At 45.3% G+C, this 24,142-nt stretch overlaps 1 protein-coding gene across 1 annotated transcript in view; it reads left to right on the top strand.

Moving 5' to 3' along the window:
* The window catches only part of nipsnap1 (nipsnap homolog 1 (C. elegans)), a 49,058-nt gene that overhangs the window by 21,650 nt on the left and 3,266 nt on the right, over nucleotides 1–24,142 (top strand). The window contains exons 7-9 of the mRNA XM_070886329.1: nucleotides 1,250–1,281; nucleotides 21,825–21,919; nucleotides 22,654–22,737. Coding sequence (XP_070742430.1) covers nucleotides 1,250–1,281; nucleotides 21,825–21,919; nucleotides 22,654–22,737 — 211 coding nt within the window. The remainder of the gene's footprint in view (nucleotides 1–1,249; nucleotides 1,282–21,824; nucleotides 21,920–22,653; nucleotides 22,738–24,142) is intronic.

Below are 24,142 nucleotides of genomic sequence, written 5' to 3'. Positions count from 1 at the left end.
CTTTGGCTGCCGTCTCAAACCATTTTCCAGCGCAAAATTTACCGTCCCTCCTGTAACCTAATTTCCACCCCCACGGCTGTGAATTTCCTCTGAGTGCGTGAGCGGGATTCCGATCCACTTCCAGCGGAGCGGGAGCAGCTCCAAAGAAATTCCCGACCTATGATTCTATACACCAATTGAGCATAAGTAATTACTGAGAGAAAAACTAGATCTTTCTGCTAAATCTGTTCTGAAATTCCACTCCAGAATTGTGATGCAACTTCCATTATATTTAATCAAATACAGTAGTATTTCTTTGGCTAGTAAACTGGAAATTTGAGCTGTGTGTAATATATTAATTGGATTTTGGTGGAAGGTGTGTTGAGTTAGGCCTTTCTCTTTGTAATGCATTATCTCCCTTCACCAGCCCTATCTAATAATAGTGGAAACCTACCTGTTAGCCTCTGCCGGTCTCGCTCTCGGTGAAAGTGACTTGAGGTGACTCGTTCCTTTTTTTGTCCCCTCCCTGTGGAGAAGCACTGACCCCTGCACTCAGTGCCACCCCATGGCAGTTTTCAGCACGTGGAGAATTGTGGGAACAACTTCCTGAACACTCTGTGATGGCACCAGCTTAAAAATGTCAATCATTTGTCAAATGTCAACATTTCCACAAGAAAATCTTAGTGGCGGGGGGGTATTTTTGGTAAGCATGAATCGGCAGGTCATAGTGAAATTATAAATGGGAGGGTATATAATGGAGAGAGGTGCATTGAAAAATACTCCACTGAGGGCCCACAGCTGCATTTCCACGTACTGCTTCTATTAACAAGCAGCCAGCTAGTCACAGCATGCCATTGTCACAGGCCTGGGAGCGCATCCTGACTGGAAATAGTCTGTGGTGCGGGGGACTTAAAAGGAGAAAGATTAAAACTTTAGAGTTTTGTTCTCTCAACACACCATCGTAACCACATGCTCAACTTCCACATGGAAAATCTATGTGCAATTTGTTTATTGTCTGCATCGTACACTCAGCACAGGACTATCAGATTGGCCAAAGATCAGTGCTGTTAATTGCTGAATCCATTTGCTGCATTCTCAGCTGTAGCTTAAGGTGAAATATTTATTTAATTCATTAGGATCTGGCCAATAGTTTTACTCTAGTTACTAGAATTCAAAACATTAGTTGCTGAAAGGGATTTATTTTATTCTAACAATTATCAGTTGGACAGTGAATCTAATATCAAATGTAATTTATTTTTTCCCTTTCCAGCCAGGGACCATGATTGAATGGGGCAACAACTGGTAAGTAAGTGTTTACAGATCTATACAAAATTAAAAGGTTTGTAATTGTTGTTTGACATTGAGCGGAGTGTGGGGAGGTATGTGTGAAATTTGACACATCTAATTGCAGCACCAGTGACTTGTTCAAACTAGTGTTAGTGTCTGTCATGGTATAAACAATATATTCGGTTACATTGAAAAACTGAGAGGGCGAAATTGCCCTGTGCCCTGATTGGGGGCAGTACCAGTTGGGGCCGGGACTTTCTGTGCCTGATGCAGATGTCCCGTCCCTGCCATTGAATTGGGCTTACCGCCCCTCAAAGGAAGTGGAGCGCAATATCGCGCAATCCACTTCCTTTTAGGGACGGGTTCCCGGGGCACGACTGAGGCGGGGACCGCGATGCTACGCGGATGCTCTGCACAGCGCTGCCGCGCTTCATGCCCCTTCTCTTTGCTTAAAGGGGCCTGCAGCCCGGCACCCTAAATGGATTGCCATATACACCACGCTAGGGCTGATATACTGGAGCCGACCCAAGAATCGGCAAACCAGTAAAGATGGCGGTACAGGACGCTGGCACCATCCCCTTTAAGTCCCGCCCCGAAAGTAGATGTCGGGGGTTGACATCCGTTCGCGCTAGCAATTTCCCCCGCAGGGCGGTAAAGGGTCGGCGCGGGGTGGTGAAGATTCACCGCGCATGGTGATTATATCATCAGCGGTAGCACGGCAGCCTGGGGCATACCGCTGCTGTGGCAGCACCTCCACAAACTCCCGGGCAACTTTCCAACTTTCTGGGACTGGTAGCTCCCCTCCGCCGCCCCGGGCACATGGGGGTAAAAGTCTCTTCCGCTCTGTCAGTGCACCCCCCCCCCCCCCCCACCCCCTGAGTATTTTCCTGTTCATATTTTGTATAATCGTATATCAAAGAGATTTATAAATGTGCAGTGGTCCAAGATGTGTCCGGATCCATAACTTTTGTATTCCTGTGAAGAATTAAAACTTTTTTCAGCCAGTCTTGTTCAGTTTAGTGTTTGAAGGTACAATGCAGCCCCACAGTTTTTAAAAATAATTCTACAAAATGTTCTAGAAGCACCTTTTTAATATGGGGATGAAAAATCATTTTAAAATTCCTGGAGGGATAATAACCTTTTCACGTTTTAATTTTAATGTGATAAAGTCCCTAGACAAAATTCCATAAATACATCAGTTCTGTTATTATGCAGTAACCTATTGTACAATTTATAAACCCATAAAGTTCCACTAAATAAATCCTAAAGTTTTATCTCCTGCCTTGCCAGGCAATGCAGTGCTAAATACTTTTTGATCCTACATCACTGTGAACTATAGATAGAACCAGTGTGGGGGAGGAGGTCAGCACTCCCTCCACTCCCCATTCCAAACCTGGAATTGCCCCAGATGTTCCTCCAATTCTTTATAAGAGCTTCTCCTGTAAGCAACATTATCTGGGGCCTTATTCGTCCTCACAACCAGTTATAGAATCAATTCTATATTGAAGGGAACAGAATGCCGTTTGTGTTTTTAATCCAAAAAATGTTTTAAATTGTGGTGATTTTGGCTGCAGCTCCACTGCGTACAATACAATCATATTAATTTTTAAATTTGTGTCTTAATCTGAGAAGTTTTTTTTGCTTGAGGTAGCCTATGACAGTTTCACGTTATAGATATATTTTAAGTAAATAATTGAATGACCTAGTTTCAATCTCTGGTCTGTGCAGAGTTAGCTGATCACAGCCAATGCAGCAAAAAGGGTGCTACAGCTGTTCTCAGTGCCCCTAGGTTAAGAAAGGAAAAATCAGTCTGGATTCTTGCTCCTGATCGCTATCCAGCGACCTCTTCCGGAAATGCACATTTGATATCGACAGGATGGGGTCAACTGTGATTTTCCATGACAGTTGAATAGCCTGTTGAGATGCACATGTGATTAATGCCTGGAGGACGAGTTAATGGAATGCATTTGGGAAAGTTTCCCAGAACAATATGTCATGGAACCAAACAGGGAACATGCTATTTTAGATCTTGTATTGTGTAATGAGACAGGGTTAATTAGCAATTGCATAGTAAGGGATCGCTGGGGCAGAGTGATCATAATGTGATAGAATTTCACATTACGTTTGAGAGTGACATGCCGAAGTCTGAAACTAGAGTCTTAAAGTTAATATAAAGCTAATTACATAGGTATGAAGGGTGAGTGCGCTAAGGTGTATTGGAAAAATAGATTAGAAAGTATGGCAGTAGGTATGCAGTGGCTAGCATTTAAAGAAATATTTCATAATTCTCAACAAAAATACATTCCACTGAGAAACAAAAACTCCACAGGAAAAGTTATCCATCCATGGCTAACTAAAGAAGTTAAGGATAGCATAAGATTGAAAGAAGAAGCTTATAATGTTGCGAAGAATAGTAGTGAGCCTGAGGATTGGGAGAGTTTCAGAAAGCAGCAAAGGATGACCAAAAAAATTGATAAAAAGAGAAAAAATAGACTGAGAGAAAACTAGCAAGAAATATAAAAACAGATTGTAAGAGCTTCTACAAGTACGTAAAAAAGAAGAGAGTAGCAAAAGTAAACATTGGCTGCTTAGAGGCTGAGGCAGGAGACATTATAATAAGGAAGTGGCAGAAACGTTAAACAAATATTTTGTATCTGTCTTCACAGTAGAAGACACAAAAGAAAACCTAAAATGTTGAGGAACCAGGGGTCCAATGAGTGTGAGAAACTTAATGTAATTAATATAAGTAGAGAAAAAGTACTAGAGAAACTAATGGGACTAAAAGCCAACAAATCCTCTGGACCTGATGACCTATATCCTAGGGTTCTAAAAGAGGTGGCTGCAGAGATAGAGGATGCATTAGTTTAGATCTTTTAAAATTCCCTAGATTGGAGAACGGTCCCAGCGGATTGGAAGGTAGCAAATGTAATGGCGCTATTCAAGAAAGGAGTGAGAGAAAAAACAGGGAACTACAGGCCAATTAGCCTGACATCAGTCGTCGGGAAAATGCTGGAATTCATTGTTAAGGAAATTATATCAGGGAACTTAGAAAATCACAACATGATTAGGAAGCGTTAATATTTGGATTTTCAGAAGGCATTCGATAAGGTGCCGCACAAGAGGTTATTGAACAAAATTAGGGCTCAGAATTGGGGGTAATATACTAGCATGGATTGAGGATTGGTTAATGGACAAAAAACAGAGAGTAGGGATAAATGGGGCTTTTTCAGGTTGGCAGGCTGTAACTAGTGGGGTGCCGCAAGGATCAGTGCTGGGGCCGCAACTATTTACAATCTATATTAATGACCTAGATGAAGGGACCAAGTGTAATGTATCCAAGTTTGCTGATGATTGAAAGCTAGGTGGGACAGAAAACTGTGAGGAGAACACAAAGCGTCTGCAAAGGGATATAAATAGACACAGTGGGCTCAAAATTGACCAGGAGTTGCTCCGTTTTTTTTGGAGCAACTTGATTTTTCTGGAGTATCTTAAAAATCCCCATTTTGCACATTCAATTTGTGCCAGTGTAAGTGAGTTAGTTACGATATTTTTAGTTTAGTTTAGCTTTTCTCAAAGGGGGCGTTACCAGCCACCTACGCCAGTTTTGGCCATTTAGGCCACTTTGGCCAGCTAATAGTTACTCCAAATCTACTTAGCCCAGCGTATGTGGCCACTTCAGAAAACCCTTGCGGAGAGTTAAGAAATCAGTGCAGGTAGGTACATCGGAGGCCAGCAGAACTTAATGACTTGACTAAAGAATGTGAATAGGGTCAAACAGCTATACAGGACATCTTATGACAAACTTCGCAAAGTTAATTTACTTTACAACAGAAGCATTCAGCGAAGCTTAAACCACAAAAATAAAATAAATAAAAGATAGTTGAATTAAATTGCCCATATCGCACAACTAATTTAAACAACCATATGTTTGCAATGATTATACGGCCAAAATTGAGACCATATTATCTAAATAAAGTCTACTTCAATAAATAAGATATTCTCTGTGTTCCTCCGTCACTTATGTTCTTCTTTCACAATAGCACCAGGTAAATAGGTTTGACAAATGGTCATCACTATTCACAAGAGACAAAACATATTAACATAATTTTTTCAAAATATCTAAAAGTCCAGGAAAATGACAAGCCATTAAGAAAGTTCAAAAATTGCTACAGTGCATAAAATTTCAAACCTGAGGTTGATCGCACCGGGACGCCACTCGGCCAGGGCTAGGGGCGGGCATCGGGTCCCAAACACACAGCGGCTGCAGCATGCACACAGAGTGGCTGGGGACGAGGAGCTACTCCACATGCGCGGACACTCCACTGCGCATGTGCAGACATCCCGACACTGTTTTCAGTGCAGGATGCTGGCTCCGCCCCCGACTCGACTGGCCACGCTGCGCGACGACCGAGGAGAGGCCAGACAGCGGCCAAAGTGGGGAGCAATTTTTTTCGGCACACTTATCAACGGAGTAAAGCGGCGCATCTCCGGTAAGTGCACCGAAAAAAGGGTGGGCCAAATTTGAGCCCAGTGAATGGGCAGTAAGGTGGAGTATAATGTAGGGAAATGTGAGGTTATTCACTTTAGTAGGAAGAATAGAAAACCAGAATACTTTTTAAATGGTGAGAAACTTTTAAATGTTGGTGTTCAGAGAGATTGTGCAAGAAACCCAAAAAGCTAGTATGCAGGTGCAGCAAGCAATAAGGAAGGCAAATGGCATGTTGTCCTTTATTGCAAGGGGGTCAGAGTATAAGAGTAAGGAAGTCTTGCTATAATTGTACAGGGCCTTGCTGAGACCACATCTGGAGTACTGTGCACAGTTTTGTTCTCCTTATCTATCTGAGGAAGGAAAAAATTGCCTTGGAGGCGGGTGCAGCAGAGGTTCACTAGATTGCGTCCTGGGATGAGAGGACTGTCTTATGATGAGAGATTGTGTAGAATGTGCCTATGCTCTCTGGAGTTTAGAAAAATGAGAGGTGGTCACATTAAAACATACAAGATTCTGAAGGGGATTGACAGGGTAGATGCTGAGAGGTTGTTTCCCCCGGCGGGAGTGTCTAGAACTGAGGGGCATAGTTTCAGGATAAGGGGTCGGCCATTTAAGACTGAAATGAGGAGGACTTTCTTCACTCAGAGGGTTGTGAATCTTTGGAATTCTCTGCCCTAGAGGGCTATGGATGCTGAGTCTCTGAATATATTCAAGGCTTTTGATTTTTCGAGCCGAGGGAATCGAAGGATATGGAAATCAGTCGGGAAAGTGGAGTTGAGGTCGATGATCAGCCGTAATCTTTTTGCATGGTGGAGCAGGCTCGAGGGGCCATATGGCTTACTCCTGCTCCTATTTCTTATGTTCTTAATGGCCACTTGGCCAAGGTACCAGAGGAGGTTTAGCAGCCATGGAACCATCTCTCAGCAAGGAGCGAACGTTTACAAGATAAACAGTGCGAAGAAGGTTGGAGAGGATAGAAAAAGTGTAACACAGAGCTAGGGCACAACAAAATATCTGTGTTCTGATCCCTAAAGGCTTTCCCGTGATCCCTGCTGAAAAGTGCAAGTGGGGGGGATGTCAGGAGTACAGGATCAGAGTCAACTGTAATATCCCTCCATGGTCAGATAACCTGCTAATACACAATGTTGAAACTCACATGAAGAATTGCCTCTTTCCCCAGGAAGAGCCAGTGCCTTCAGTTCAGGAGGTGAGAAACTTGGAAGGAAAATGGCTGAAGAATGTGTGACACGTGAATAGTTTACTTTGCTGACGGGCATATTTTTTACAAAATTGTATAATCATAAAAAAGGCAAACAGAATTCTTTGGTTTTGTTTCTAAAGACAAAAGACAAAGACACTCTTTAAAACTTACCTCTTCCGAGCTTTTGGTCATCTGCACTAATTTCTCCTTATGTGGCTTGGCATCAAATTTTGTTTTTTTAAGCACTCCTATGAAGTGCTGGGACATTTTACTGCATTAAAGGCACTATGGGCCCAAGTTTCCACACGATAAAAAACGGGCGCCCCTCCGAGATGGGCGCCCGTTTTTCGTGCCTAAAACGGCGCCAGAAAAAAAACTCGTGATTCTGGAGAGCCCTGCAGCTCCATGTCTGTTTGGCGCGGCGCCCAGGGGGGCGGAGCCTACACTCGCGCCGATTTTGTAAGTGGGAGGGGGCGGGTACTATTTATATTAGTTTTTTTCCTGCCGGCAACGCTGCGCGTGCGCATTGGAGCGTTCACGCACGCGCAGTGTAAAGGAAACATTGGCACTCGGCCATTTTTGTAGTTCTTTGTAGCTGTTTAATTTTTGAACATTTTTTAATAAAACCACATTGCCATCAGCACTGAGGCTTCCTGCTTACTGCCCCTCCCTCCCTCCCATTCGCGGGAACGACGATGAGCTGACTGTAAGGCTTCCACCTCAAGTGGAAGGCTGCTTGCTGCCTGGTTACTGCCTGCCTGCCCCTCCCTCCCTCCCGTTCGCGGGAACATCGCTGAGCTGACTGTAAGGCTTCCACCTCAAGTGGAAGGCTGCTTGTTGCCTGGTTACTGCCTGCCTGCCCCTCCCTCCCTCCTGTTCGCGGGAACGACGCCACATCACTGAGCTGACTGAAGCACTTTCACACAGGTAGGAAGATGGTTTATTTAATCTTTTCTTTGCTTATAAATGTTTATTCAGGTTGGATTTATTTGTATAATATTTGTAGAAGTATAAATAAGGGTTTATTGTAGAATTTAATGACTTCCCTTCTCCCCCCCCCCCCCCCCCCCACCTCGTTCTGGACGCCTAATTTGTAACCTGCGCCTGATTTTTTTAATGTGTAGAACAGGTTTTTTCAGTTCTACAAAAATCTTCACTTGCTCCATTCTAAGTTAGTTTGGAGTACGTTTTCACTGTGGAAACTTTGAAATCAGGCGTCAGTGGCCGGACACGCCCCCTTTTGAAGAAAAAATTCTGTTCCAAAGTAGAACTGTTCTACCTGCCTAGAACTGCAGAAAAAAAAATGTGGAGAATTGCGATTTCTAAGATAGGGCCTAAAAATCAGGCGCAAATCATGTGGAAACTTGGGCCCATTATCTGGTTTTTGCCTCTCCCAGGAGATCACATGGCTCCGGTTGGGGTGGAGTGTAGAAGGTTTCAGTATGAGGGCTGTCGCAGTTGTGTGAGGCGGATTGGTTGGGCTGGCTCTTTGCCTTTCTGCCATTGTTCATTGTTCGGAGATTTATATGTAACCTTCAGGGCTGCTGACCGAGGACCATGCGGCTCTTTGTCGGCTAGCGTGGACACGATGGGCCGAAATGGCCTCCTTCTGCGCTGTAAATTTTTATGTTTCTATGATGCCATTGGTTGCCTACCATAACTCTGCCGGAATCCCTGTGGAATTTCAGTCCCAATATATTTTTTAGGGGTCATGTCATGTTTTTGTTGCTGGGTTAACAGAAAGTTCATTCCTATGATACTCACAATCTCTACAAAATATTTCTTGCGATATAAGTATCTGTTTCGGTGAAAACGTACAATTTTTAGAACAGGAAAATAAACAGTAGCCACAAAGCAAACGTTACTGAGGAAGAATCAGTACTGGTGGCAAGAGCAATAAAATGAATGGCCTACCAGCCCTGTATATGCATTTCCATCTTGGACGAGGTGATAGTGACCTGGTCTCAGTATAACAAAAACAAACTGAGTTCCTTAACCTTGTATGAAATGTTGTGGTGCGGACAGAAAAGCAGCTGGTTTATTGGCATATGAACTAAAGAAACTGCTAGTCTGGTTTCTCCAGTTGGCAAGGAAGTAGAATGATTAGTCTGTTGGGGAAAAAAGCCAGCCTACAATTCCAGAGCCTTTTAAAAAATATATATTTATCCGTTCACGGGATGTGGACGTCACTGGAAAGGCCAGTATTTATTGCCCATCCCCAATTGCCTTCGAGAAGGTGGTGGTGAACCACCTTCTTGAACCATTGCAGTCCATGTGCTGACTTTGTCGTAGCAATTTGGTACGGAGTAGCTCGCTAGGCCATTTCAGAGGGCAGTGAAGAGTCAACCACATTCCAGAGCCCATGTTGCTTCAGAGTGGTTGTTTTAAGCAGGCACACAGGTTTGCTTTACTCGTAGGTAAGCTGATTTACTGAACAGATCAGAACATCAACTGATCTGTTGGCCTCAACGTGATCTGGGAGTCTGTCTAAAATTCCAAGTCATGCTGTGAAGTTGGATCTAGGCTCAGTTGTCGGCTCTCCTGACTGACTTCTGGGCCCCAAGTTTCCACATGATTTGCTCCTGATTTTTAGGAGCAACTGGTGGAGAATGGAGTATCTTAGAAATCGGAATTCTCCACATTTACGTTTTCTGCAGTTCTAGTCAGGTAGAACAGTTTCACTTTTGAGTAGAATTTTTTTTTCAAAAGGGGGCGTGTCCGGCCACTGATGCCTGATTTGAAAGTTTCCACAGTGAAAACGTACTCCAAACTAACTTAGAATGGAGCAAGTGAAGATTTTTGTACGCTTGAAAAAACCTTGTCTACACATTAAAAAATCAGGCGCAGGTTACAAATTAGGCGTCGGGAACGAGGTGGGGGGGAAGGGGGGAGGGGGGGAAGGGAAGTCATTAAATTCTACAATCAATCCTTAGTTATACTTATACAAATATTATACAAATAAATCCAACCTGAATAAAAATTTATAAGCAAAGAAAAGATTAAATAAACCATGTTCCTACCTGTGTGAAAGTGCTTCAGGCAGGCCTTTCAGGCAGCGGTGTGGCGTCGGTCCTGACGGCAGGGGCAAGAAGCAGCAAGCAGCCTCAGTGCTGATCATGGAAGGGCAATGTGGTTTTATTAAAAAATGTTAAAAATTGAACAGCTACAAAGAATTTGAATAGTCTCAAACAAGTGCATGTGTCCCGTTTATCACAGTCTATCTTTAATTACAGAATGAGTGGTGGAGATTGAAACGGTAACAAGTTGTAAAGGCTGAATTAAAATGCACAGTTGCTGCAGTAACACTGGTTAAAGAGCCAACATTAATTCAGCAGGTGATTTATTCAGCAGTGCTGCTAAAAGCACTCCCTCACACACAGAAATATCAAGAAAATTAAAATGCAAGCCTTTGCAAGGGTTCAATAAACAAATTTTCACTTTTTCTGCAGCACTTTTAAAAATGGCCGAGTGCCAATGTTTACTTCAGACTGCGCGTGCGCGAACGCTCCAACGCGCACGCGCAGGGTTGCCGGCACCAAAAAAACTCATTTAAATTGTACCCGCCCCCCCACTTACAAAATCGGCGCGAGTGGTAGGCTCCGCCCCCTGTGCGCCGCGCCAAGCAGACATCGAGCTGCAAAAAGCGTTTTTTTTCAGGCGCCGTTTTCGGCGCGAAAAACAGGCGCCCAGCTCTGAGGGGCGTCTTTTTCACCGCGTGTGGAAACTTGGGGCCCTGGAGTGGGAGGGAGGGGAGGGGTGAGAGATAGCTAAGCAGCCAGAGCTGGATGAAGTGGAGATCAGGCCCTTGGCTGGGTAATGGAGCAGAGATGGATCATCATTTCAGTGGTGCAGCAGAGATTGGGCTGTCCCCAGGCACTCCAGTGAAAGACCGGGTTGAGAATGTCTTTACTTTTTGGGTTCTGCATGAAGCTTAAGTTCTTGTTGGTGTTTTGAAGTGAGTCAGCTGTGAAAACTGAAAGCCACAAAATCTCCAAGCCGGTCTGGCCTGGCTTTATTGGCACTAGTCCAGAGCCATGTCTGTTAAGTAAGGAAGAACTCCACAAGACTGAGTACTGAGCGCTAAAACTGATGTGACCTTAGTCTCTTTAATACAACTCCAGAGTGCCCAAGCAGCAACGACAGACAACCTTTTATACTCCCTTGCACGAGGTGTGCAGGTGACCCTTGGGCCTCCAACAGTTGCACCCTCTGGTGGCAAGTCTTAAACATACATAACAATGTCAATCACTCATGGAACAATTGGGTCAGTCGTGTCCTTCGCAACAACCTATGTGAGATGATGGCATGAACAGAATTGTCACTGGCCAATGAGATTGTGTAGGAGTGTCACGATTGCCAAATGAGATTTCTAGAAAGGGAAGCACACTAACTTATTTTATATTGATGAAAGGCTATCTTCTCAGTTCTTCCTTGTTGGTTTGCCCTAGTTCAGGGTGAAATATCTACCCTTGTATAGAGCTGAGGCTGTTTTGTTATGAGTTGAGCTTGTGCGATAAGCGACCCTGGGGTTCCAACCTGAAAGCACCCAGTTGAGAAGTAGGACTCAATTTTTTGCATCATGGGCTGCCTAACTAGCATTGTAACTTGTGCCATTTTTCATTCTGATTCTTCTAAATACAAAGACACTTGTCGTTAATCATAAGCTTTATCCATTCTTGTTAAACATTGACTAGCAGTTAACGCAACCTCTGGAACAATGACGTTCCTTCCACTTGAAAACTGGAATTTGTTCCTGTTAGGCAGCTTTGGTTCCTTTTTTGTTGCCGCCTTGTTACCTGTGTACTTATGTGACCTTAGAAAAAGTATTGTCTGCATTAGATAATGGCTCTACTGCTGCATTACCTTTTAGATTATTTAACGAGAACAACTACTTGCTTTTATATAATGCCTTTAATGCAGAAAAATATTAGAGATTCAAAGAGGCAAAATTTTAAAAATAAATGCTGAGATAAAGAAACAGATATTAGGAGGGGTGACGAAAAGCAAAGGAGTGGTTCAAAATTGTGAGTTTTAAGGAGGGTCTTAAAGGAGGAGAGGAAATAGGAGGGGCATAGGGGTTTGGGGAGATAATTCCAGACCATGGGGATATAGTGCCTTTCATAATCACTGGACGTCTCAAAACACTTTACAGTCAATGAAGTAATTTTGGAGTGTAGTCACTGTTACAATGTGGGAAACGCAGCAGCCAACTTGCGCAAAGCAACTCCCACAAACAGCAATGTGATAATGACCAGATAATCTGTTTTTGTTATGTTGATTGAGGGATAAATATTGTCCAGGACACCAGGGATTACTTCCCTGCTCATCTTCAAAATGTGCCATGGGATAGAAACATAGGTGCAGGAGTAGGCCATTCGGTCCTTCGAGCCTGCACCAGCATTCAATATGATCATGGCTAATCATGCAACTTTAGTACCCCATTCCTGCTTTCTCTCCATACCCCTTGATCCCTTTAGCCGTAAGAGCCATATCTAACTCCCTTTTGAATATATCTAACAAACTGGCCTCAACAACTTTCTGTGGTAGAGAATTCCACAGGTTCACAATTCTCTGAGTGAAGAATTTTCTCCTCATCTCGGTCCTAAATGGCTTACCCCTTACCCTTAGACTGTGACCCCTGGTTCTGGACTTCCCCAACATCAGGAACATTCTTCCTGCATCGAACCTGTCCAATCCCATCAGAATTTTATATGTTTCTATGAGATCCCCTCTCATTCTTCTAAATTCCAGTGACTATAAGTCTTGTCGACCCAGTCTTTCTTCATATGTCAGTCCTGCCATCACGGGAATCAGTCTGGTGAACCTTTGCTGCACTCCCTCAATAGCAAGAATGTCTTTCCTCAGATTAGGAGACCAAAACTGTACACAATATTCCAGGTGTGGCCTCACCAAGGCCCTGTACAACTGCAGTAAGACCTCCCTGCTCCTATACTCAAATCCTCTCGCTATGAAGGCCAACATGCCATTTGCCTTCTTTACCGCCTGCTGTACCTGCATGCCAACTTTCAATGACTGATGTACGTTGACACCCAGGTCTCGTTGCACCTCCCCTTTTCCTAATCTGTCACCATTCAGGTAATATTCTGCCTTTATGTTTTTGCCACCAAAGTGGATAATCTCACATTTATCGACATTATACTGCATCTGCCATGCGCTTGCCCACTCACCTAGTAACCCTGCAGTCTCTTAGCATCCTCCTCACAGCTCACATTGCCACCCAGCTTAGTGTCATCTGCAAACTTGGAGATATTACATTCAAATCCTTTGTCCAAATCATTAATGTATATTTCACATCCACCTGAGAGGGTAGACAGGGCCTCGATTTTAATGTCTCATCCGAAAGATGACCGCTCCGACAGTGCAACACTTCCTCAGCACTGATTTATATGCTCAAGTGCCTAGAGTGGGACTTGAACCCACAATCTTCCAACTCAGAAGCGAGGTTGCTACCCATTGAATCACAGCTGACACACAAGAGGTAAAAATTGGAGGAGCACAAAGATCTTTGAGGGTTGATGGGGTAGTGGAGGTTACAGAGATAAGGTGGGGCAAGGCCATGAAGGAATTTAAACATGAGGATGTGAATTTTAAATTCATGGCATTGGGGCACTGCGAGTAAATGTCGGTCAGCAAGGACCGGGGTGATAGGTGAGTAGGACTTGGTGCGGGATAGGTTATGGGGGACAGAATTTTGGATGAACTAATGTTTACAGAGAGTGGAGGTTGGGATGTCAGCCAGGAGAACATTCTGAATAGTCTAGTCTGGAAGAAGAAAAACATGGATGAGGATTTCAGGATCAGATGGACTGAGGTCGGGGCAGAGACGAGTGGTATTACAGAGAGAGGAGTAGGCGAACTTTGAGATGGTGAGAATATGGGGTTGGAAGCTCAGTTCAGGATCAGATAGGGTAGCAAAGTTGCAAAAATTATGGTTTTGCCTAAAATAATGGTTCGGGAGGGGAATGGAATTAGTGCCAAGGATACGAAGTTGGTTGTGCATGCCAAAACAATGCCTTTGGTCTTAATGTTTAGCTTGGGGAAATCCAAGACAGGAAGTTGGACAAGCAGCCTGACAACACAAAGGCAGTGGAGGGGTTGAGAGAGGTGGTGAAGTGTTTCGTGTCTTCAGCGGACATGTTGGCATCTTATTTGACTCTGAGATGAGTTTCCGCCCACATATCCACTCCATCACCAAGACTGCCTACTAACACCTCCGTAATGTCGCCCGTCTCCACGCCTGCCTCAGCTCCATAAACTTGAAATCACCCAAAACTCTGCTGCCCGTATCCTAACTCACACCATGTCCCATATACCCATCACCCCTGTGCTCACTGACCTACACTGGTTCGGCAACACCTCGATTTTAAAATTCTTATCCTTGTTTTTAAATCCCTCCATTGCCTCACCCCTCCCTATCTTTGTAACCTTCTCCAGCCCTAAAACTCTCCAAGATCTTTGCGCTCCTCCAATTTGGGCCTAATGTGCATCCTCGATTTTAATTACTCCACCATTGTCAGCCATGCCACCAGCTGCCAAGGCCCTAAGCTCTGGCACTCCCTCCCTAAACCTCTCCGCCTCTCGACCTCTTTTTCCTCCTTTAAGACACTCCTTAAAACCTACCTCTATGACCAAGTTTGGTCATCTGTCCTAACATCTCCTTATGTGGCTCGATGTCAAATTTTGATTGATAATGCTACTGTGAAGTGCCTTGGGATGATGACTACATTAAAGGCACTATATAAATGAAAATTTTTGTTGTTGGTTAAATAAGATTCTAAATTGAGCCACCTGTTCTGCTGCCTCAGGTGACATAAAAGATCCCTCGGCATTATTCAGAGAAGAGTAAGAATCTCTTCCTGACGCCTTTCCTCCTTGCCCTATCTTTCATCACCTTCAAAACCTGTCTTAAAACCCACCTTTAGACAGCATCTTTAGTTACTTCTCCTAATCTCCTCCAACTCCTGCTTGGGTCTAATCCCCAATTGTGAAGCATTTGGGGACATTCTTGTAATATTTGAAGCACTATATCAAATATAATTTGTTGAGCAGGGAAGTTTCCCGGTTTCTGGCTTATGTTTTTTCCTCAACCAAAATCACCTAAAAACAGATTGATGTTTGTGGCATCTTGCTATGCGCAAAATGGCTATTGTGTTTTTACATAAACTTCAAAGCACCGTAATTGTTTTATGTGAAGCACTTTGGGACGTTTCTGAGTGATGTGATAAGGCACTATATAAATGCACTATATCAAAGCTGTGGAACTCCTTACCTCGCACCAAAACTTGACATTACCCAGTCACTAATTCCTGCCGGTAATGGTAGCATAGTGGTTATGTTACTGGACTAGTAATCCAGAGGCATGGACTAATGATCTAAAGACGTGAGCTCAAATCCCACCACAGCAGCTGGGGAATTTAAATTCAGTTAATTAAATCTGGAATAAAAAGGTAGTATCTGTAATGGTGACCATGAAACTATCAGATTGTCATTAAAAACCCTTCTGGTTAACTAATGTCCTTTTAGACAAGGAAATCTGCCGTCCTTACTTGGTCTGGCCTACATGTAACTCCAGACTAACAACAATGTGGTTGAGTCTTAACTGCCCTCTGCAATGGCCTAGCAATCCACTCAGTTGTAAAAAAAAACGCTACAAAATAATAATAAGAAAAATAATGGATTGACCTCGGCACCGGCTACGGACACAACAACAGCAAAACCAGCCCCAGTCAACCCTGAAAAGTCCTCCTCACCAACATCTGGGGACTTGTGCCAAAATTGGGAGAGCTTTCCCCCAGACTAGTCAAGCAACAGCCTGACAGTCATATTCACAGAATCATACCTTTCAGCCAATGTCCCAGACGACTCCATCACCATTCCTGGGTAACTCCTGTCCCACGGACAGGACAGACCCACCAGAGGTGGCAGCACAGTGGTACACAGTCGGGAGGGAGTGGTCCTGGGAGTTCTCAACATTGACTCTGGACCCCATGAAGTCTCATGTTTTCAGGTCAAACATGGGCAAGGAAACCTCCTGCTGATTACCACCTACCGCCCTCCCTCAGCTGATGAATCAGTACTCCTCCATGTTGAACACCACTTGGAAGAAGCATTGAGAGTAGCAAGGGCACAGTGGGTGGGGGGACTTCAATGTCCATTACCAAGAATGGCTCAGTAGCACCACTACTGACCGAGCTGGCCGAGTCCTGAAGGACATAGCTGCATAGACTTGGCCTGAGGCAGGTGGTGAGAGAATCAACATGAGGAAAAAACCTACTTGACCTCGTCTTCACCAATCTACCTGTCACAGGTTCATCTGTCCATGACGACAGTGACCACCGCACAGTCATTGTGGAGACGAAGTCCCATCTTCACACTGAGGACACCCTCAATCCTGTTCTGTCAGCAGCAGCAGAATTGTATTCCATCACAATCTGTAAACTCATGGCCCAGCCTATCCCTCATTCTACCATTACCATTAAGCCAGGGGACCAACTCTGGTTCAATAAGGAGTGTAAAAGAGTATGCCAGGAGCAGCACCAGGCGTACCTAAAAATGAGGTACCAACCAGGGGAAGCTACAACACAGGACTACATGCATACTAAACAGCGGAAGCAGCATGCTATAAACAGAGCTAAGTGATCCCACAATCAATGGATCAGATCAAAGCTTTGCAGTGTTGCCACATCCAGTCGTGAATGGTGATGGACCATTAAACAACGAATGGGAGGAAGTGGCTTCATGAATATCCCCATCGTCAATGATGGCGGAGCCCAACATATGAGTGCAAAAGACAAGGCTGAGAAGCCTTTGCAACCATCATAAGTGCCGAGTGGATGATCCATGTCGGCCTCCTTCTGCGGTCCCCACTATCACAGAAATCAGTCTTCATCCAATTCGATTCACTCCACGTGATACCAAGAAAGCAGCTGAGTACACTGCATACAGCAAAGGCTATGAGCCCCAAAAAGATCCCAGCTGTCGTGCTGAAGACTTGTGCTCCAGAACTAGCCTTGCCTCTAGCCAAGTTGTTCCAGTACAGCTACAACACTGACATCTATCTGACAATGTCGAAAACTGCCCAGGTGTGTCCTATCCACAAAAAGCAGGGCAAATCCAATCCATCCAATTACCGCCCCATCAGTCTACTTTCAATCATCAGCAAAATGATGGAAGGTGTCGTTGACAGTGCTATCAAGTGACACTTACTCACCAATAACCTGCTCACCGATGCCCAGTTTGGGTTCTGCCAGGACAACTCGGCTCCAGACCTCATTACAGCTTTAGTCCAAACATGGATAAAGGGGTGAATTCCAGAGGTGAGGTGAGAGTGACTGCCCTTGACATCAAGGCAGCATTTGACCGAGTGTAGCATCAAGGAGCCCTCGTAAAACTGAAGTCAATGGGAATCGGGGAAAACTCTCCACTGGCTCGAGTCATACCTAGCACAAAGGTAGATGGTTGTGGTTGTTGGAGGTCAATCATCACAGCCAAGGTATTGCTGCGAGAGTTCCTCGGGGCAGTGTCCTGGGCTCAACCATCTTCAGCTGCTTCATCAATGACCTTCCCTCCATCATGTTCGCTGATGACTGCACAGTGTTCAGTGCCATTCGCAACTCCTCAAATAATGAAGCAATCCATGCCTGCATGCAGCAAGACCTGGATGACATTTAGGCTTGGACTGATGAGTGTTAAATAACATTCGTGCCAAACAAGTGCCAGGCAATGACTAGCTCCATCATGCGAGAGTCTAACCACCACCCCTTGACACTCAACGGCCTTACCATCGCTGAATCCCTCACCATCAACATCCTGGGGGTCACCATTGACCAGAAACTTAACTGGACCAGCCACATAAATACTATAGCAACAAGCGCAGGTCAGAGGCTAGGTATTCTGTGGCTGATATCTAAGTACCGTGACTGCAGTGTATACCATCTACAAGATGTACTGCAGCAACTCGCCAAGGCTTCTTCAGCAGCACCTCCCAAACCTGCGACTTCTACCACCTAGAAGGACATGGGCATCAGGCGCATGAGAACACCAACCCCAGAAATTCCCCTCCAGGTTCCCCTATCCTGACTTGGAAGTATATCGCCGTTCCTTCATCTTCGCTGGGTCAAAATCCTGGAACTCCCTCCCCAACAGCACTGTGGGAGTACCTTCACCACATGAACTGCAGCAGTTTAAGGGAGCTCACCAGCACCTTCTCAAGGGCAATTAGGGATGGTCAATAAATGCTGGCCTTGCCAGCGATGCCCATATCCCATGAACGAATAAAACAAATGTATCTTGTCTTCATTTCTACTCTCTCTAACCTTGGTGGTATCCTGCTTTGGCACTTCACCATGTTTCTCACTTTAAAAAATAAATAATAACCTTGTTCCATTCCAATCACCTTACCATCGAGGGATTGCCCCCCTCCTTGAGGTCCTTTATCGCCTCTAAGAGGGGCAGTATGGCCTTTCCGACTGGGGGCAGGTGAATGGGCCAACCCATCAGAAATAGCCCCCAGGCCGGAAGCAGTGGAAACGGGTTTCCGTTCCACCGGTATTCCTGCCCCATCGGGCATGCACCGACCACTTAGTGCCCGGCGGCGACCCCTTTCTGCCCTGCGAGGGAAAGTGCCCCGGGGGATCGGATCGGCCACAGGTCAGTGCGCCCGACAGCAATTCCCGACGGGAAGCTGCCAGTGGCTGGGCGGCACGTCTGCCCTTAAAGAGGAGGCCGCTCCGCCACGGCCGCCATTTTATTTTATTTTAATTGTGAGCCGACTCTGAAGTCGGCTAGACAATGGCGGCCATGGGTTCGGCCGGGCCACCAACAGGCAACCCGGTCTTGGGTACCGGACTGCTGGCTCGGCCGAAACCCTCCCTGGTGGCACAGTGGGCGTCACTAAAGTGGCTGCAGAGCTCACAGCGGCCTCCCCTATAACTGAAGGAGAGGGACGTGGCTACGTGTCAGCACAACGCGGCATGTCCACGTCGTGTTGACCTTCAGCGTGGCGCTGATGACGCCGCCCGCCTTCCCGCTCCCAACCCACTTCCGCCCCAAACACCACCCGGAAAAATGTTAAAACTTCAAAGATGCCAATTTCACTCGATTCTCCGCCCCAATAATCATTTATTTCAGAAGGTGCACCCCATTTGGGGTGGAGGGCAGTTTCGGGCCCCCACCCCCGTCCTCATCCCACGAGTGAGGCACCAAATAATGTGTACATCAAGCCACCTCACTGAAGAAACTCACAATGCTGTGACAGTAGGCGGAAGTAATGTTATACAATGTTACAATAATGATATTGTGGGCAGTCACCAGCCCCACATGTCACATTATTCCAACATTTATCATTCTTTGACAAAAGGCTTTATTCTGATATCTCTTTTGAATTTACTTTTCTCCGATTTAAATTTATGTTCACTGGCTTAGCTTGAAATTATATTCTCATTTTACCATATCTATAACATTATATTTGAATTACCTGGATGAGGTTACCCCTCAAACACTTCGACGGTTCAGCTTGAGCTTCTCTCATCTTTCATCGTAGCTCATCCGTTTTGCACTTAGCATCACTCTGTCTGTGCACTCTCACTGATGTGTGTATAAGTCATTTTTGTGACAAGGTGCCCTGACATGAATACTGCTGCAACTGTGGTCTAACCACTGCATTGTATCATCATCATCATAGGCAGTACCTCAGAATCGAGGAACTTGCTTCCACTCCTGAAGTGAGTTCTTTGGTGGCTGAACAGTCCAATACGAGAGCCACAGACTGTCACAGGTGGGACAGATAGATGTTGAGGGAAAGGGTGGGTGGGACTGGTTTGCCACACGCTCTTTCCGCTGCCTGCGCTTGATTTCTGCATGCTCTCGGCATTGAGACTCGAAGTGCTCAACGCCCTCCCAGACGCACTTTCTCCATTAGGGCGGTCTTTGGCCAGGGACTACCAGGTGTCAGTGGTGATGTCGCACTTTTTCAGGGAGGCTTTGAGGGTGTCCTTGTAACGTTTCCGCTGCACACCTTTGGCTCGTTTACCTTGGAGTTCCGCATAGAGCACTTACTTTGGGAGTCTCGTGTCTGGCATGCGAACTATGTGGCCTGCCCAGCGAAGCTGATCGACTGTGGTCAGTGCTTCAATGCTGGGGATGTTAGCCTGGACGAGGACACTGATGTTGGTGTGCCTGTCCTCCCAGGGGATTTTCAGGATCTTGCGGAAACATCGTTGGTGATATATCTCCAGCGACTTGAGGTGTCTTCTGTACATCGTCCATGCATCTGAGCCATACAGGTGGGCAGGTATTACTACAGCCCTTGGTGGTAGATTTGAGGGCCTGGTGTTCGAACACTCTTCCTCAGGAGGCCGAAGGCTGCACTGGAGGCAGTGTTGAATCTCCACATCAATGTCTGCTTTTGTTGATAAGAGGCTCCCGAGGTATGGGAAATGGTCCACGTTGTCGATGGCTGCTCAGTGGATCTTGATGACTGGAGGCAGTGCTGTGCAGCGAAGACAGGCTGATGGAGGACCTTTGTCTTATGGATGTTTAGCGTAAGGCCCATGCTTTCGTATGCCTCAGTAAATATGTCGATTATATCCTGGAGTTCAGCCTCAGAATGTGCGCAGACGCAGGCGTCGTCTGCGTACTGTAGCTCAATGACAGAGGTTGGGGTGGTCTTGGACCTGGCCTGGAGACGGCGAAGATTGAACAGCTTCCCACTGGTTCTGTAGTTTAGTTCCACTTCAGCGGGGAGCTTGTTGACTGTGAGGTGGAGCTTGGCAGCGAGGAAGATTGAGAAGAGGGTTGGAGCGATGACGCAGCCCTGTATGACCCCAGTCTGGACATGGATTGGGTCTGTAATGGATCCGTTGGTAAGGATCACAGCCTACATGTCATCGTGGAGCAGGCGAAGAATGTTGACAAACTTTTGGGGGCATCCAAAACAAAGGAGGACGCTCCATAGACCCTCGTGGTTGACCGTGTCAAAGGCCTTTGTAAGGTCGAAAAAGGCCATGTGGAAGGTCTGGCGCTGCTCCCTGCATTTTTCCTGCAACTGTTGCGCTGCAAAGATCATGTCCGTTGTGCCCCGTAGGGGACGAAATCCACACTGTGACTCCGGGAGGAGATCCTCGGCCACAGGAAGAAGACGGTTGAGGAGGATTGTAGCGATGATCTTCCCAGTGGCTGATAGGGAGATTCCTCTGTAGTTGCCGCAGTCGGACTTGTCCCCTTTTTTTAAAGATGGTCACGATCACTGCATCTCTGAGATCTCCCGGCATGCTCTCCTCCCTCCAGGTGAGAGAGATGAGGTCATGTATCCGCGCCAACAGCCATACTTTAGTGCCTCAGCAGGGATTCCATCCGCTCCCATAGCCTTGTTGTTCTTGAGTTGTTTTATGGCTTTTCCTACCTCATGCAACGTTAGGGTTTCACTGAAGTGGTGGCGGGTCACACGCTGCGGGATGGAGTCGAGAACACTCGAGTCAAAGGCAGAGTCTCGATTGAGGTCTGACCACTGCATTGTATAGCCTCTGCACAGTCTCTAGGAACTTTGTTATCTGCTGTCTGGCTTTATATTCCAGCATTCATTAATTACTTTGCCACATTGTCCAGACATTGAAAATGATGAGCCTGCTATCATTTGCAACTCCTTTCAAAGTCACCACTTGTTGCACTGGAGCAGGAAGAGAGCATAGAATGAAAGTAATATATTGTGAATGAGGCAATAATCAATAAAATAAAATTGTCACATTTTCTTCATATCCAGATTTGCCAATAATCAGTACAAGGCCAGAACAATAGATACTGCAACTTTAGTGCTGTTTGAAACAATTTAAATCTTTTGATTGTCCTCAGGGCACGAGCCATCCGATTCCGCCAGGAAAACAATGAAGCTGTTGGTGGATTCTTTTCACTGGTCGGTGACCTGTATGTAGTGCATCACATTTGGGGTAAGTTGAATTAAATTTTGTTTCACTATAGTCTTTGAGATTTTGGGGTAGATTTTCAATCTGCCGCCCAGGCATTGTGGATTAGCCGAACTGGCAGCCAATCCTCAATAACAGCTTTACATCCGGGCAGTAAATTGAAAAATCTACACTTCCCCGTGGTAAGCAGTTTCATGGTATGTATGTTTAATGCATTGATGCTCTGATTGAATCAGATGTTCAATTTCTAGACATCCTTTCGAACACATTAATATGGCAGTAGTTAACACAATTGTTGATTTTGCCTATTTGGATTGCTGAGATCTCAGACAATTACATTTCTCAGACGAACTAAGTTAAGAGGTTAAAGTATCACATGGTACGTAAACATGAATGAATACATTGACCTTAATTTGTTCATTGCACAGCTCTGGAACATTGTAGTAAATTTGTAGAATCATGCAGATGGAGGCCAACTTGGCCCTTTCCCTTTTGAAAGCTGCTATTGAATCTGCTTCCACCACCCTTTCAGCTAGTGTATTCCAGATTGTACCAAGTCGCTGCATAAAAAAACAAAATCTCCTCACCTTGCCTCTGGTTTGTTTGCCAATTATCTTAAATCCGTGTCTTCTGGTTACCAACCCTCCTGCCAGTGGAAACAATTTTCCCTTAGACTAACAAAGCCCTTCAAAGTTGATGTGAATAATGAACAAAAATACTTAATTTCATTTTTTTTCTATATTGCCAATTAATTCTAGCTTACAAAGACCTTGAGTCCAGGCACGAAACACGGAATGCAGCCTGGCAAAAGGCCGGATGGGATGAGTGTGTCTATTATACAGGTAATCTACAGTCTAAAGATTCAACACTGAGAACTGCTACAATTAAAACAAGAACCAAAACAAAAGTCTAATTATCAAGGCCACAGGTTGTCTTATGTTTGACAGTCAATGATGGAGGGATAACTAATGCACTTCTGTGGAGCTTCTGTCCGAATGGTGCTTTGTTTTATTTAAACAATACATCAACGCAAAGATGGACAGCAGTTCTGCTTTAATCTAGGTGCACAGTAAAGTTTTTGGTACAAGGCTTTACCAGGATTCAGCTAAACACGAACCAATATCTAGATTTTTGCCCTCCGTTGCATTTTACTACAGATTCAACCTTTAAGTGACACTGTAAATGGCTCCCTCTCCTCAAGCACTGTACCCCCACTTTCAAAACTGCCATCCACACCAACCCCCCTGAAATGCCCATCCTCGACCCCTCTGTTCTTTCAAACTACAACCCCATCTCCAACCTCCCTTTCCTCTTCAAAATCCTATATAACAGGTTGTCACCTCCCAATGGGGTTTCTGCCCCTCCCACAGCACTGAAGCGACCCTAACCAAACTCATGTTTGACATCCTCTGTAACCATGGTGTATTGTCCCTATTCGAACTTATTGCAGCCCTTGACACGGTCAATCACACTATCCTCCTCCAAGGCTATTATCCAGCTCATTGAAACTTCCTGAAATGCTTCTATACATCGACGATTGTAGCCAGAGCAGCTCTCCTAATTGCTTCTCTTCCCACCCCTGCACCATCATATTGGTCGTCCCTCTATATCCATCCATGGCCTCCTCCTCTTCCTTATCTATATGCTGTCCATTGGCGACATCTTCCAAGACATGGGTCAGCTTCCACATGGATACTGAAGACATCCAGCTCAACCTCTCCACCACCTCTCCCGACAGCTCTACTGCCTCTGTGCTGTCAGACTGCTTGTCTAACATTCGGTCTTAGCTGAGCCATCATTTCCTCCATCTAAAAATTGGGAAGGCCAAAGTCATCGGGGTTGAAATTTGGCATTGCCATTTTTGAGGTGGTGACACTGGCTGAGTGCTGATTTTAACAGCAGGCAGTAGGTGCCGTCTCAAACTACAAAATTCAGTTTTCCCGCCCAAAAATGAGAGAGCGTCACTAAAAGTGGCATTGCACATTCATCCTCGGGTGCCAACGGAGCGGTATCACAGGAGACCGACCAAATTTCCCGACGGCGGGCTGCCAGCATGTGAGATGAAAAAAATGAAGGAAAAAAAAGTTTCCGACAATTTCCCTCACTCACACCCACACTCCCCACTGCTCCCATTAACACATAAATGCTAAAAAAAATAAACATAACCACTTTGATCCTTGGACGCTACCGCCCCGGGATCCCCAATGTCCCGCCAGCTTTTCCAGGCTGTACAAACTCCTACCAGTA

The sequence above is a fragment of the Pristiophorus japonicus genome, chromosome 8 (genome assembly GCF_044704955.1).
Source record: "Pristiophorus japonicus isolate sPriJap1 chromosome 8, sPriJap1.hap1, whole genome shotgun sequence".
Classification (NCBI taxonomy): Eukaryota; Metazoa; Chordata; class Chondrichthyes; family Pristiophoridae; genus Pristiophorus; species Pristiophorus japonicus.
Note: the sequence above shows the minus strand (reverse complement) of the source record. Positions and strands in the feature narration are given on the sequence as shown.